The 13,264-nt window shown below is 36.7% G+C and overlaps 1 protein-coding gene across 1 annotated transcript in view; it reads right to left on the bottom strand.

Annotated features, from left to right (window-relative positions):
* Window positions 1–7,778: 7,778 nt before the first annotated feature.
* The window catches only part of NSRP1 (nuclear speckle splicing regulatory protein 1), a 67,044-nt gene continuing 61,558 nt past the window's right edge, over window positions 7,779–13,264 (bottom strand). The window contains exons 5-7 of the mRNA XM_082861213.1: window positions 12,207–12,414; window positions 11,345–11,453; window positions 7,779–9,398 (exon numbers count right to left, since the gene is read on the bottom strand). Coding sequence (XP_082717339.1) covers window positions 8,336–9,398; window positions 11,345–11,453; window positions 12,207–12,414 — 1,380 coding nt within the window. The 3' untranslated portion in view covers window positions 7,779–8,335. The remainder of the gene's footprint in view (window positions 9,399–11,344; window positions 11,454–12,206; window positions 12,415–13,264) is intronic.

Below are 13,264 nucleotides of genomic sequence, written 5' to 3'. Positions count from 1 at the left end.
AGATGGCCCTAGGCACATGAAAAGGTGCTCAACATCACTAATTATTAGAGAAATGCAAATCAAAACTACAATGAAGTACCACTTCACACTGGTCAGAATGGCCATCATTAAAAAGTCTACAAATAACAAATGCTGGAGTGGGTGTAGAGAAAAGGGAACCCTCCTACACTGTTGATGGGAATGTAAGTTGGTGCAGCCACTATGGAAAACAGTATGGAGGTTCCTCAGAAAACTAAAACTAGAACTACCATATGATCCAGCAATCCCACTCCATATGATCCAGCAATCCCACTCCTGGGAATATATATCTGGACAAAACTATAATTAGAAAAGATACATGCACCCCTATGTTCATAGCGGCACTATTTACAAATAGCCAAATGTCCATCGACAGATGAATAGATAAAGAAGTGTGGTACATATATACAATGGAATAGTACTAAGCCATAAAAAATAATGCCATTTGCAGCAACACAGATGCAGCCAGAGATCATCATACTAAGTGAAATAAGTCAGAAAGACAAATACCATATGATATCACTTACATGTGGAATCTAAAATATGGCACAAATGAACATATCTACAAAACAGAAACAGACTCACAGACACAGAGAACAGACTTGTGGTTGCCAAGGGGGAGGGGAGAGGGTGAAGGATGGAGTGGGAGTTTGGGGTTAGTAGATGCAAACTATTACATTTAGAATAGACAAACAGCAAGGTCCTACTGTATAGCACAGGGAACGATATCCAATCTCTTGGGATAAACCATAATGGAAAATATTAAAAAAATAATAATGTAGGGACTTCCCTGGTGGCGCAGTGGTTAAGAATCCGCCTGCCAATGCAGGGGGCACAGGTTCGAGCCCTGGTCTGGGAAGATCTCACATGCTGCAGAACAAATAAGCCCGTGAGCCACAACTACTGAAGCCCACAAGCCTAGAGCCCGTGCTCCGCAACAGAAGAAGCCACCACAATGAGAAGCCTGCGCACGGCAACGAAGAGTATCCCCCGCCCGCCGCAACTAGAGAAAGCCCGCATGCAGCAGTGAAGACCCAACACAGCCAAAAATAAATAATTTAAAAAAAAAGAATGTATATATAACTGAGTCACTTTGCTGTACAGCAGAAATCAACACAACATTGTAAATCGATTAAAAAAATGTCTTAACTAAAAAAAAACATCATCCATAGAAGCCAAAATACAGATGCTAAATTCAAAAAGGAAAATCATGAAGGATGTGTTTCCAACAAACAAGGACATCTCCTACATAACCACAATAGGACCATCAAAATCAGGAAAGTAACATTGATACATTACTGTCATCTAATCTCAGACACCATTCAATTACGTCCTTTTACCAAAAGGTTCCAGTCTAGAACCACACGTTCATGTCTCTTTTGTCTCCCTCAGTCTGCAACAGTTTTCCAGACTTTCCTTGTTTCATGAACTTGACACTTGAATATTACAAGCTAGTTACTCTGTAGAGTTTCTCTCAATTTGATTTGATACTTTACTCATGATTAGATTCAAGCTAATATACATTTTTGGCAGAAATATCACAGGAATGATGTTGTGTTCTCAGCACATTCTATCAGGTTGAGTATGATTCAATTTTTGTCCCCATACTAGTGATATTAACTTGAATCACTTCATTAAGGTGGTATCTGCCAGACTTTCCACCAAGTAAAATTCCTTTTGTTTTTGTAATTAATATTTTGTAGGGGGTTTACTCAGACTGTGCAAATACACTGTTGTTCCTCATCTAACTTTCATTTTTTACGGATTCTTATTTTATTCAATGGATTATAATCAATTATTATTCATTTTGATGCTCAAATGGTTTCATATTTAGCCAGTGAGAATCCTTTCTAGCTGGCTCCGGTATCCTTTGACATGTCCCCATCATTCCTGGAACACTCACTTCCTTACCTTCTGGAGTAAGATGTTACAGTATCATCTTGTACTTTCTCTGCTACAGCCATTTCTCCAAGAAGTCCTGGTTTCTTTTAGTGAAGAATATATTTAGAAACCGAGATCTAGATGCCAGGTATGCTCATTGGAGTGTCACTGATCCCGTCTTCTCACATGTGTGCACAAAAACACACATTTTCATCTATTATTATTTCTCAATCTTGAAAACTATATGAGTTTATACCAGTAACTCCAGTTCCAAACCAACACTACAACGTTCATTCTCATTTTCTCTCTTCATGTTTATAACTCCTTCTAGGGCAGTGAGAAACCTGGCTCCCAGTATAACAAATATATTTACTTTTGATCAATATCCCTGAATGTAAGCAATATTCCATTGCTGCTGTCACTGCCGTCTACACAGCACCCCCCCCTTTTTTTTTTTCGGTATGCGGGCCTCTCACTGTTGTGGCCTCTCCCGTTGCGGAGCACAGGCTCCGGACGCACAGGCTCAGGGGCCATGGCTCACGGGCCCAGCCGCTCCACGGCATATGGGATCCTCCCAGACCGGGGCACAAACCCGTGTTCCCTACATCGGCAGGCAGACTCTCAACCACTGCGCCACCAGGGAAGCCCTACATAGCCCTTTTTACCCCATTCAGGTTCTGACACCTTATGCTGGGACTGTCCCTGTACAAATGCCCTTCTCACCGTGCTCAAGCTGACATCCCTTGATGGGCAGTCACCATCACCATCCACTGCACAGATGCCTCCCCCTCCACCACTTGGGCTCAGATATCCTGAATGGACCTCCTTTCTGCATGGATTACCCCTCACATTCATTTGGGCTGCTCCTTCACGATGCTCTTCACTGTGTTTTAGTGACACCCAGCTCTGGGTCATGATAGCTTTACCTTGCTCAGCCCCACTTAATGGCTTTTGGATTGAATTGTTAGGGAAGGGATGGTGAAAAAGGAAGAGGACCGGTTTACATTCATTAATTGTTACAATTATAGCCTAAGAAACCCATAGTCTTTTCTTAAGGGGCAGAGAGAGGAATGGCATTAGCAGTATAGTGGGATGGGCAAAGCTTGGACAAAGCATCTCCCAAGACAGAAACTTCAGTATTAAAGTGTATCTCTAAACTCTTTTTCCAAAATCTTTCCTGCTTAGTATTCCTTTGATTCTTAAGGCTTTGTCTTCTTAACACAATTAAGAAGACTCTAGCACATCTGGTACATAGCCCCCAATTTGCTGAATACATGAAAATAATGCATACTTCATGTCATCTGTCTGGCCTAGTTTCCCTCCATAGTAAGTATGGCTCATGTCATACATTTTACCAAAAGCAAAAAAACTTTTCTGCACCTGTGTTAAGAGCAACTAGATAGAATTGAGAAGACAAGCTCAAGTCCTTTCTCATCCACTACCAAGCTAAGGAACCTTATTTAAGTCACTCAACTTTACTGGCCCCATCTCCTCATGGGTAATAATATACATATATACACACAATATATATACATATGATATATATACACACTAGTATTTACTGTGTGCTAACGTCAGGCACAGCATTACATACATTGTTTCAAGCAATCCTCACATCAGTCTTATGAAAGAGACCCTTTTATTATCCTCATATTACAAATAAGGAAAAAATAAAGTTCAGAGAACTTAATTTGTCCAAGATTATGCAGCAAGTGGTGGACCCAAGATTTCCAAATCTTAGCTATTAAACCTGATGTCATACCATCTTAAAAACATTTTAAATTCGAGGGGTCATAGATGATTTCTAAGTTCATCCTTGTTTTAAAATTCTAATTTTAAGAAATACTTAACAGATATTAAAGTAAATGAAGTTAAAACAATGAAGTAAAAACTTTTCTAAACGTTCACTCATGCCAGCTATTATAGTAGGTACTGGGCATACAAAGTTGAGACCAGATCTTTGCCTTCAAACAACTAACATACAATCATACCATAATGCTGTGATGGTATTACCCACAGAATTAAAAGGAAACAGAGGTGTGGCTGAAACAAAGAAAGGTATTATAAGAGGTTTTCTGGAGGCAATCACACTTCAGTTTTAAAAATAAGGAGTTAGGCAGAAACATGACTTTCCAGGCAAAGCGATTAGTATGTGAGAAGGCACGGTTACCTTGAAACAGCATTATGTAATTGGTATGATTGGAACAGGAGTAAACAAGGGGAGGGAGAAGGAAAATTAAAGACACTGAATCACAGGAACAGCTGTTTACCAATTCATGATAATTTCTTTTAAGTACAGTATTTTAGACCTCATATATTTAAAAGAACACGTATCTAGCAACAAATATAATGAACCCCTTGTTTATACTGGTCCAAATAATTCGTTATCAAAGAACTGCTGCCCTGTGCATAAGCCATTTGACTAATCAACATCTACATATTCTTCCTATAGAAATGACTAAGATTAACCAGCATGGCCAACATTCCTCCATTCATATATTAAAAATCTTAAATTACAAAAACGTTTACTGTGAGATATCTTATGCATACAGAATAATATATAAAACACATTTACAATTGATAGAGTGAACAGCCAAGTAACTACCACCCAGGTCAAAAAACTATTGCCAGGGGCTTCCCTGGTGGCGCAGTGGTTGGGAGTCCACCTGCCGATGCAGGGGACACGGGTTCGTGCCCGGGTCCGGGAAGATCCCACATGCCGCGGACCGGCTAAGCCTGTGAGCCATGGCTGCTGAGCCTGCGCGCCCGGAGCCTGTTGCTCCGCAACGGGAGAGGCCACAACAGTGAGAGGCCCGTGTACCGCAAAAAAAAAAAAAAAAAAAAATTAGGCAGGACTTCCCTGATGGCACAGTGGTTAAGAATCCACCTGCCAATGCAGGGGACACGGGTTCAAGCCCTGGTCCGGGAAGATCCCACAGGCCGCAGAGCAACTAAGTCCGTGCGCCACAACTACTGAAGCCCGCGCACAGAGCCCATGCTCTGCAACGAGAAGCCACTGCAATGAGAAGCCTGCGCACCACGACGAAGAGTAGCCCCCACTCGCCGCAGCTAGAGAAAGCCTACACGCAGCAACAAAGACCCAGCGCAGCCAAAAATAAATAAATAAAATTAAAAAACAATAGGCAAAAGAAACAGATACTTCAAAAATGATATCAAAATGCTAATAAATATGAAAGTCATCAGGGAACCCCAAAATAAAACCATGAGATACCATCACACCCACCAGTACAGCTCAAAGTAAAGGACAAAAAGACAAAGGTTAAACAATTACAAGTGTAAGCAAGAATGTGAAGCAACTGTAACTCTCATACATTGGAGTTTATTTTGGAAAACTGACATTACCTATTATTATGAACATATACTTACCCTATGGATCAGCAATTCCATTCCTAGAACCTACCCAATCAAAACATATATATGTACATACTAGAAGACAAATGTAAGAATGTTCCTGGAAACATTATTCATAATAACCCCCAAATGGAAATAACTCAATGGCCATCAACAGTAGATGGATAAATATTATACAATCAAGAAAACAAGCAAAATTAATCTATGGTGTTAAAGGCAGGGAGTACGCTGGGAAATGGTTTGAGGGAAGCTTCTGTGGGGCAGGTAATGGTCTCTTTTTGAACTGGGTATGTTCACTGTGTAAATCCATTAGATTATGTACTAATGATATATGGACTTTTCTTTATGTTTGTTATCCTACAATTTTTAAAAGCTTACTAAGAATATTCTGGTGATTTTTGGCACAGACTTATCAGAGGTGGAACCTTTTTGTGTCAAATAGGGCTTTTTTGGTAGAAATCCAAATCCAATCGGCCCAAGAGAAAAATACTGGTTTAAACATCGAAATATGATCTACTAGAGCCAAAGTTTCAAAAGCAATCATCAGATCTTTGTCCTTCTCACCTCTCATTTCTGCTTTCTTTTGTGTGGGCTTTATTCTGTCAGGCAGTCAGGCACTCATTTTCCCATGTAACTCTGGAATTACTTCATCTTCACAGTCCAGAATTCTACTGGAAAACATCACTTTAAGTTATGACAAGTCTCAGAATTGGCCTATCTTGAGTCACATACCTTCCTGGAGCTCTTACAGCCCCATTTGAAACACTGGACTAAGAGTGGTGAAGGGTACTTTCCCAAGTGAAAATCAAGGCACTATTCTCAGAAATGGGGGAGTGAATGCCAAAGAGGCAAAAACATCTGTACATCTGGGGAAGGAGAGAGAAGAAATCCTTAATTTGCAGTTTCTCCCTGAGTTATGTCAAACTTGGTTAATAAAAGTATTATGTAACAGAGCTATCACATGATCCAGCAATCCCACTCCTGGGTATATATCCAGAAAAAAACAAAAACTCTACTTGGAAAAGATACATGCACCCCAATGTTCATAACACTATTTACAATAGCCAAGACATGGAAACAACTCAAGTGCCCATCAACAGGCTGGCTTAAGAAGATGTGGTATATATACACAGTGGAATATTACTCAGCCATAAAAAAGAATAAAATATTGCCATTTGCAGCAACATGGGTGGACCAAGAGAAGAACATGCTTAGTGAAGTCAGAGAAAGACAAATACTGTATCACTTATATGTAGACTCTAAAAAATAATTCAAATTAATCTACATACAAAACAGAAAGACTCATAGACCTAGAAAACAAGCTTATGGCTTCCAAAGGGGAGAGGGAGGACAGGAGGGACAAATTAAGAGTATAGGATTAACAGATACAAACTACTGTACATAAAATAAATAAGCAATAAGGCTTTACTATATAGCACAGGGAATTACATTCAGTATCTTCTAATAACCTATAATAGAATCTAAAAAAAAAACTGCATCACTATGCTATATACCTGAAACACAATAATGTAAATCAATTACACTTAAATAATTTTGTTTTTTAAATATGTAACTTTTCCTATCTAAACCATCCATGCTGCTTTGAGTCTCTGAATTACTGGGAGAGGGAAATCAACAGTTTCTTATCAGATCTCTCCATCTCCAGTCTCTTTCTCCTAGGCTTTATCTTGCATACTATAGTCAAATGAAACCTTCCCAATATATGGCTTTAGTATGACAACCCTAACAAAGGAATCCAATTCTCCACCAAAGTTGAAGATTTTTAGCCTGTCACTCATGGTCTTCCATGATCTCACCCTAATTCTTTCACAGTTACATTATACTACACCCCTCTGTGTACACAAAGTCTGTGCTTTTGAAGTGTTTGTCACTGTCACTGATATATTTTAAGTTATTAGGGTGTAACTGATATTTAATATGTCAGTCAAGAGATACAGGCATTAGCTTTCTTGCTACTTTTCCTTTCTGGTTTAAAAAGTATAACAAAATGATTTATGAATGCTAAATTTGATCTTTTATATATATTTTCTTAAAGACAATATTCTTACTAAACTACGTTTATCCTTCTAAAATAAGACAATGTGGTAACTCTTCATGAAGTATGAGAGATAAAAATAGCACTTTCTTAATGGGAAGACTGTTAAGAGAACTGTTTTCTCCGTATGATTCATCCTTTTCACATGAATAAATTATTTACAGTTTATAACTTCAAATGGTTAAGTTTCAAAGACTTAGTATAGAAATTTTAGTTTTATTTTGATATATAAATAGAAACTCTAATAAGATGTACTATATTTTTTAGAGTATATTAAACAAGACATGTTCATAAACAGGCCACCTGGATCTTTAGGTAATTTCTTTAGGCTGGTATCTCCATCTTTTCACCCTCAGCTAAAACTGATTTATACACATAACCAATTTACTAACTTGCTAGGGTTTCAGAATTAAAGTGATTTTTAATTAAAAAAAGAGGAATTACAGCATGACAGGAATGACATTATTTTTAAAATAAAATATAAGCTTCAATTAAACATGCAACTATATCACTATTTTTATTTTCATTTAAGTGAGTATGTTGTGGGCTAAAAAACTTAGACAAGATGTGTGATCTGTATTTTACACTTTAATACAAATTTTAGAACATAAAGTAAAACAATATTCTCTGTTCAAATCCACATATTTTTATCTGAAACATGACATTTATAAAACAAACAGCTCCTGCAACAAATGCAACATAGAAGAGTTATTTAAATTATTTTTTAATGGTTGTAGTGGAGCCAATTTTCCTCATTAAGTACCTACGGGGATTCAGCACTCTCTTTAGGTTGTTTGAATATAACCAAGAATGTGGTATTGATAAGTAAATATTATATACTAATTTAGTTAAACATTCAAGATAAAAGGATTGACTTCTGACTTAAACCTAAACCAAAAATGAATTTTGAAAATATATTTTAAAATACCCTCCCAACCACTGTTAACACACATTTTCCAGGAATTATAATTTTCTGTGTTTCCATAGGTCTTCCTATTGGGGCAGTTATCAATCATCTTCTTTCTCAATATATGTCTTTGCATTAACCCGTGCCATTTGCCGGGCCAAGTATCTGTCTCTCGCTGACATTACAGTTTCTTCGTTGCTCCGCTTTGCAAACTTGTTCACTGTCTCGTGTGGCGTCTCTTGTTCTTTGCCAGTCCCTTGGCATTTCTCTGTGAATCTGTGTTTTGCTCCCAGTGATGTTTCAGAACTAGAGGGTTTCTCTGGGTTTCTTTCTTTGTCCTTTTCCATGTTTCTCATTTTATTGGCTCTTTCCTGGTTAAGAAACCTATCTTTTGCCCTAGAATTTGGGCTTTCCTTTCTTTCTTGATTTCTTTCTGAAGATTGAACACTTACTTCTCGGTTTTCTCTATCTCTGTATTTATCACTGTTTTCATATCTTTCTTTCCTTGCTTTCATATGCTCTTCCTTTTCTTTGCTTTTCTCTTCCTTCTCTCCTCCTTTCTCAATGTGTTGGTCATAATCATTTCGTTGTCTGTCTCTTTCTTGTTCTCTTGAGGGGTATTTCTCCCTGTCTTTCTCCCTTTTCCATTCCCTATCATTTCTTTCTCTCTGGTTTCTTCCCCTCAGTCTATCTTCTTGTTCATGCCTCTTCCAGTGTGAATCTCTGTAACTGGCCTCTCTGTGCCTATGGGAATCCTTCTTTTCTTTTTGGTAATCACGGTCAGTGTAATAGTTGTCCTCCCTGGATTGTCTCTCTTGGTGCTGATCTTCCCTTTTCTCATGTCCTCTTGACTTGGAACTTTTTGTGTGGTATTTGGTACCATGCTCTCTTTCTTCACTAGATGACCGTGAGCGGGGATGACTTCTGTGATGCCTGGAGTCATTTTTTAAGGTCTCTGTGCCCTTTTCCCTTCTGCAGTTCACTTTATTATCTTCTTCCATTTCATCATCCTCACTGCTCTTAGCATCAAAGTCACTGTCTGCATCTGGGTTTTCCTCTACTTTCACAACTGTTTGGCGAATGCAGTTCTCATGAGGTGTTGTTCTGTCTTCTGAACTTACTTCATCGGAATATCCCTTTGATTTCTCTTCTTTTATCCCAGACCTTAAGAAAAATAATGTAACAGAAAATGCTACATTATCAATTATAGTAAATAAATGAAGTGTTCATATAAAGTTCATCAGTACTTAAGTCAATACACCTACATTATATAAACCTGCTGATTATCCCAAATTCGAAAAGGTGCTGCTGTCTATTTACCTTGTAAACATCTGCAAACTAGTATTTTCTAACCATTCCGAATATTTTCAATATTGGTAGAAATGAAAAAGTAAAAATCAGCCCTTCTGTATGGACCACTAGAACCTTCAGGCAGGGGTGTGTGCAAGGTCTTCATTTTTGCCAAGCACAGACAAAGAATAATTGGGAAAAGATATATTCTGAAGATAAGTACTAGTTTACAACATGAGGTTCAAGTTGTGGCTTTATTGGATTTTTATTTTATTTTTAAAAAATATTTAAAAATAGTCCTGGAAGAAAAAGATAAATTTTTTCACAGCAAAATGGTGACAAAACCTAATTCTAAGTATCACTAAATAATCCCTCTCATGACTGAAAAGGCACCAGCATCCTGCTCTACCCCTTGGCATCTTTTACAACAAAATGGAAATATGAGAATCTATCCAGCTATTATGATCAGTTACATTAACACTGTTTACATCACCGACATTTTCCCAGCCAAGAAGCATGGTTAATTTATTTACATTACACATTTATTCTCACTAATCACTTACCAAACAAACAAAGCAACAACTATGGTTCTCTAGCAATTGCTGGCAAAAGTGTCTTGGCTAAAGGACTCACTAATAGTTAGGAATTCTATTATTAGACTCTGGGAATTGCAACTACTATATGACATTATGAAGTTTCACGGCTGGCCTCACAACAATTCCAGATGAAACTCTAATTTTTCATTCAAAAATTTCAGTCTTCAAATATGCTTTCTGAGACTCATAATTCTCATCAATTTTACAATCAAAACCTCGTAGTTGGGGTGTAATCCCTTCTCTTCATCCTTAATTCCATTCTCCTGCATCTCCTCTTTCCCTAGCAACAAAGACTCAGACCCTCTTATCTGAACGTTTCTATTCCAAAAAATGATTTCCTTAGACACAAGTTTAAGACGAATTTTACCTTCAGCTATAAACTTACACCATAATCATTTCACCATCCCCATAATATTTTATAATTTTATTCAAAAATCCTCCAATCCTTACTTTCTAGACCAGTATTAATAGAAATGTCTACAAAAATGGGAAATTCCCTGATGGTCCAGTGGTTAGGACTCAGCATTTTCACTGCCGGGGCCCAGGTTCAATCCCTGGTTCGGGAACTAAGATACCACAGGCTGTGCAGCAAGGCCAGAAAAAAAAAAATGTCTACATAGTAATGTCCATATATCTGTGCTGTCCAATATGGTAGCCACTAGCCAAATGTGGCAACGGAATACTTGAAATGTGACTGTTGTGACCAAAATTTTAGATTTAATATAATTTAAATTTAAACAGCTACATGTAACTAGTGGCTACATATTGGATAATGTATTTCTAAGCCCTTGATTATGTGAATCTTATGTTTTATGGAGGCTAGGTGCTATTTATGAAAAAAATATACTTCTCTTTTTGGGAGGAGATGTGGGGATATATGTATATGTATAGCTGATTCACTTTGTTATAAAGCAGAAACTAACACACCATTGTAAAGCAATTATACTCCAATAAAGATGTTAAAAAATATATATATACACTTCTCTTTTTATATACTATCTGAACATGCGTGTAGAATTACTGTAAAATAAAAATAAACTTGAACTAAAAGTTTTTTAATTAAAAAACTGTAAATCCCTAGTTATTCATTCAATTAGGTCAGGTTTGGCTAACAACACAATATGCAATACTGCAATCCTCTACTTCCAGAGAGTTAAAAGGATCCCACAATCAAAAATCATGAACAGTATCTTTCTTCTAAATATTCCATATGCCACATCTCACCTGACTTCACGAAAGCTGCATGTAGGTACTTCCTCTTCACCAACTGCTTGATTTAATAGGTGCCTATAAAATCCACTGAGATCGCTCTGCTTGGTTACATCCAAACGTGCTAAGAGAATGAAAGCAAAAGTGAGAATAATATATTCAAAAAGGCAAAATGCAGTTCAGTTTCACAGGCATAGAGTATGTAACACAGTGTATGAAGTGGTGCTCTAGATGAACACATAGTACATGCTTAGACCAAGTCATATACATTTGGTTTTCTTCCACTTAAAGTTGATAAGCACTTGCCAATTAAGCTATTTGTAAGTACACATTTTACTTAGACCTTGAGAAACGACCACGAGTAGGAAGCAATGAAGTAAAGCACTAAGGTATTCTTTGGCCTCTGCACATCTTTGTTCTTTCTTGAATTAATGTTATTCTTTTTGTAAATGCCCAGTTAATGCTCCTTGGGTGATGTTACTCTAGTTTTCTCATCCCAGGAAATATAACTAGGATTTAAATCTCAGTTTATACTGCTTTTGACAAATGTCATGCTTTCCATGCCTTGTAATCAATGTTTTTACATTTGAAATCATTTTCTAAGGCAATGACTTGTGATAATCATAGTTTTAAGCAGCAAAGTGAGATGTAATTGAAAAGTTCAGTAGAAGTAATAGTTACTAAGAGTGCAACTGTGTTTTTAGTTAAAATCTCCTGTTTTATAATATACATAACATCATATATCTTGTACCCTCCATTCATATACATAAATTATGACAACATTATAATCTAAAAGTTCAGTGATGAGCAAATGGTTAACCACAGGGCAGAACTCTCCTGTTTGTTTCCTGCTACTCCTCTCCCTCTTCCATTTCACCTTCAAGTGCAGCAGCCCTCCTTTCTCTTTCTTCCTCTTCAGCTCTCTCTTGCAGTTTTTTCTTATAAGCAGATGTTACAAATGCCTCTTTATCATCAAATTCTCCCTTTTCCATTTCTCGTTCTCTTTGTATTTTCTTTTCCATTCTTTTTTCCTGTTCCTTTTTTCTGATCTCAACTGCTTTTAGTAAGTTGTGAATGTACTTGGGCTAGGGGGAAAAAATAAGATTATTTAGGAAAGAGTCAAAGATAATTAACTGCTAATATTCGATTTTTATCATGAATTTATTACTATAGAAATGCAAATAAATAGGACTGTCAACTTCTCAAAATTCAATATAAATTTACTAGCAAGATAATAAAATTCTTCTCAATAGAAATTTAAGTATAAAAACAAAAAATTATTCAAAATGGCATTTAAAAATATCTCAAGCTAAATAGGTCATTTTCCCACTGTTTTTCTCTACCTTTTTACAAAACGGTATTGTCTTACTTCAACAGATACGTGAATAGGAAGGCTTCTGACTAATTTTTCACATTAGTTGAAATACAATCATTTAAAATAGCAGCTTTAATATCATTTTAGAGCACCACTTTATCTGTAGATACTGTAAGATGTAAAGATCCTTAAATACCAGTCTGTGCTTTGTGAAAGAATAAGAGTGATAGAAAATTTGAACTTATTTCATTCAATCTCCACACCCTAACTTGTTTTTTCAAACTGAAAATATGACCATGTTACACGCAGATGATTCAGTTACCAGCTAGGAAGCAATAAAAAGTTATAAGACACAAACATGAACAGGAGAAGCAGCAGTACAAAGACTTCCTTAGGAAAAACTTTCAAAAAATAATCTGTAAAAGTTTTAAAGCAAAAATCCAAAATTTATAAAATTGTTAGATAATTCTCTTGCTCCTCTTAGGATACTAAATATATAGTTTCCTAGGTTCTCAATCAAATCCATACTATCTGGAACTAGGGGCTCTTCACACTTCAAATATCTAAAAGCTTTTTCTCAGATCATTCTCATGTTGAAATAAGAGTAAGTTACAAAATGC

Source organism: Leucopleurus acutus (genome assembly GCF_964270905.1).
Source record: "Leucopleurus acutus genome assembly, chromosome: 19".
NCBI lineage: Eukaryota > Metazoa > Chordata > Mammalia > Artiodactyla > Delphinidae > Leucopleurus > Leucopleurus acutus.
The sequence above is the reverse complement of the archived record's forward strand: the minus strand, read 5'-3'. Positions and strand labels throughout refer to the sequence as shown.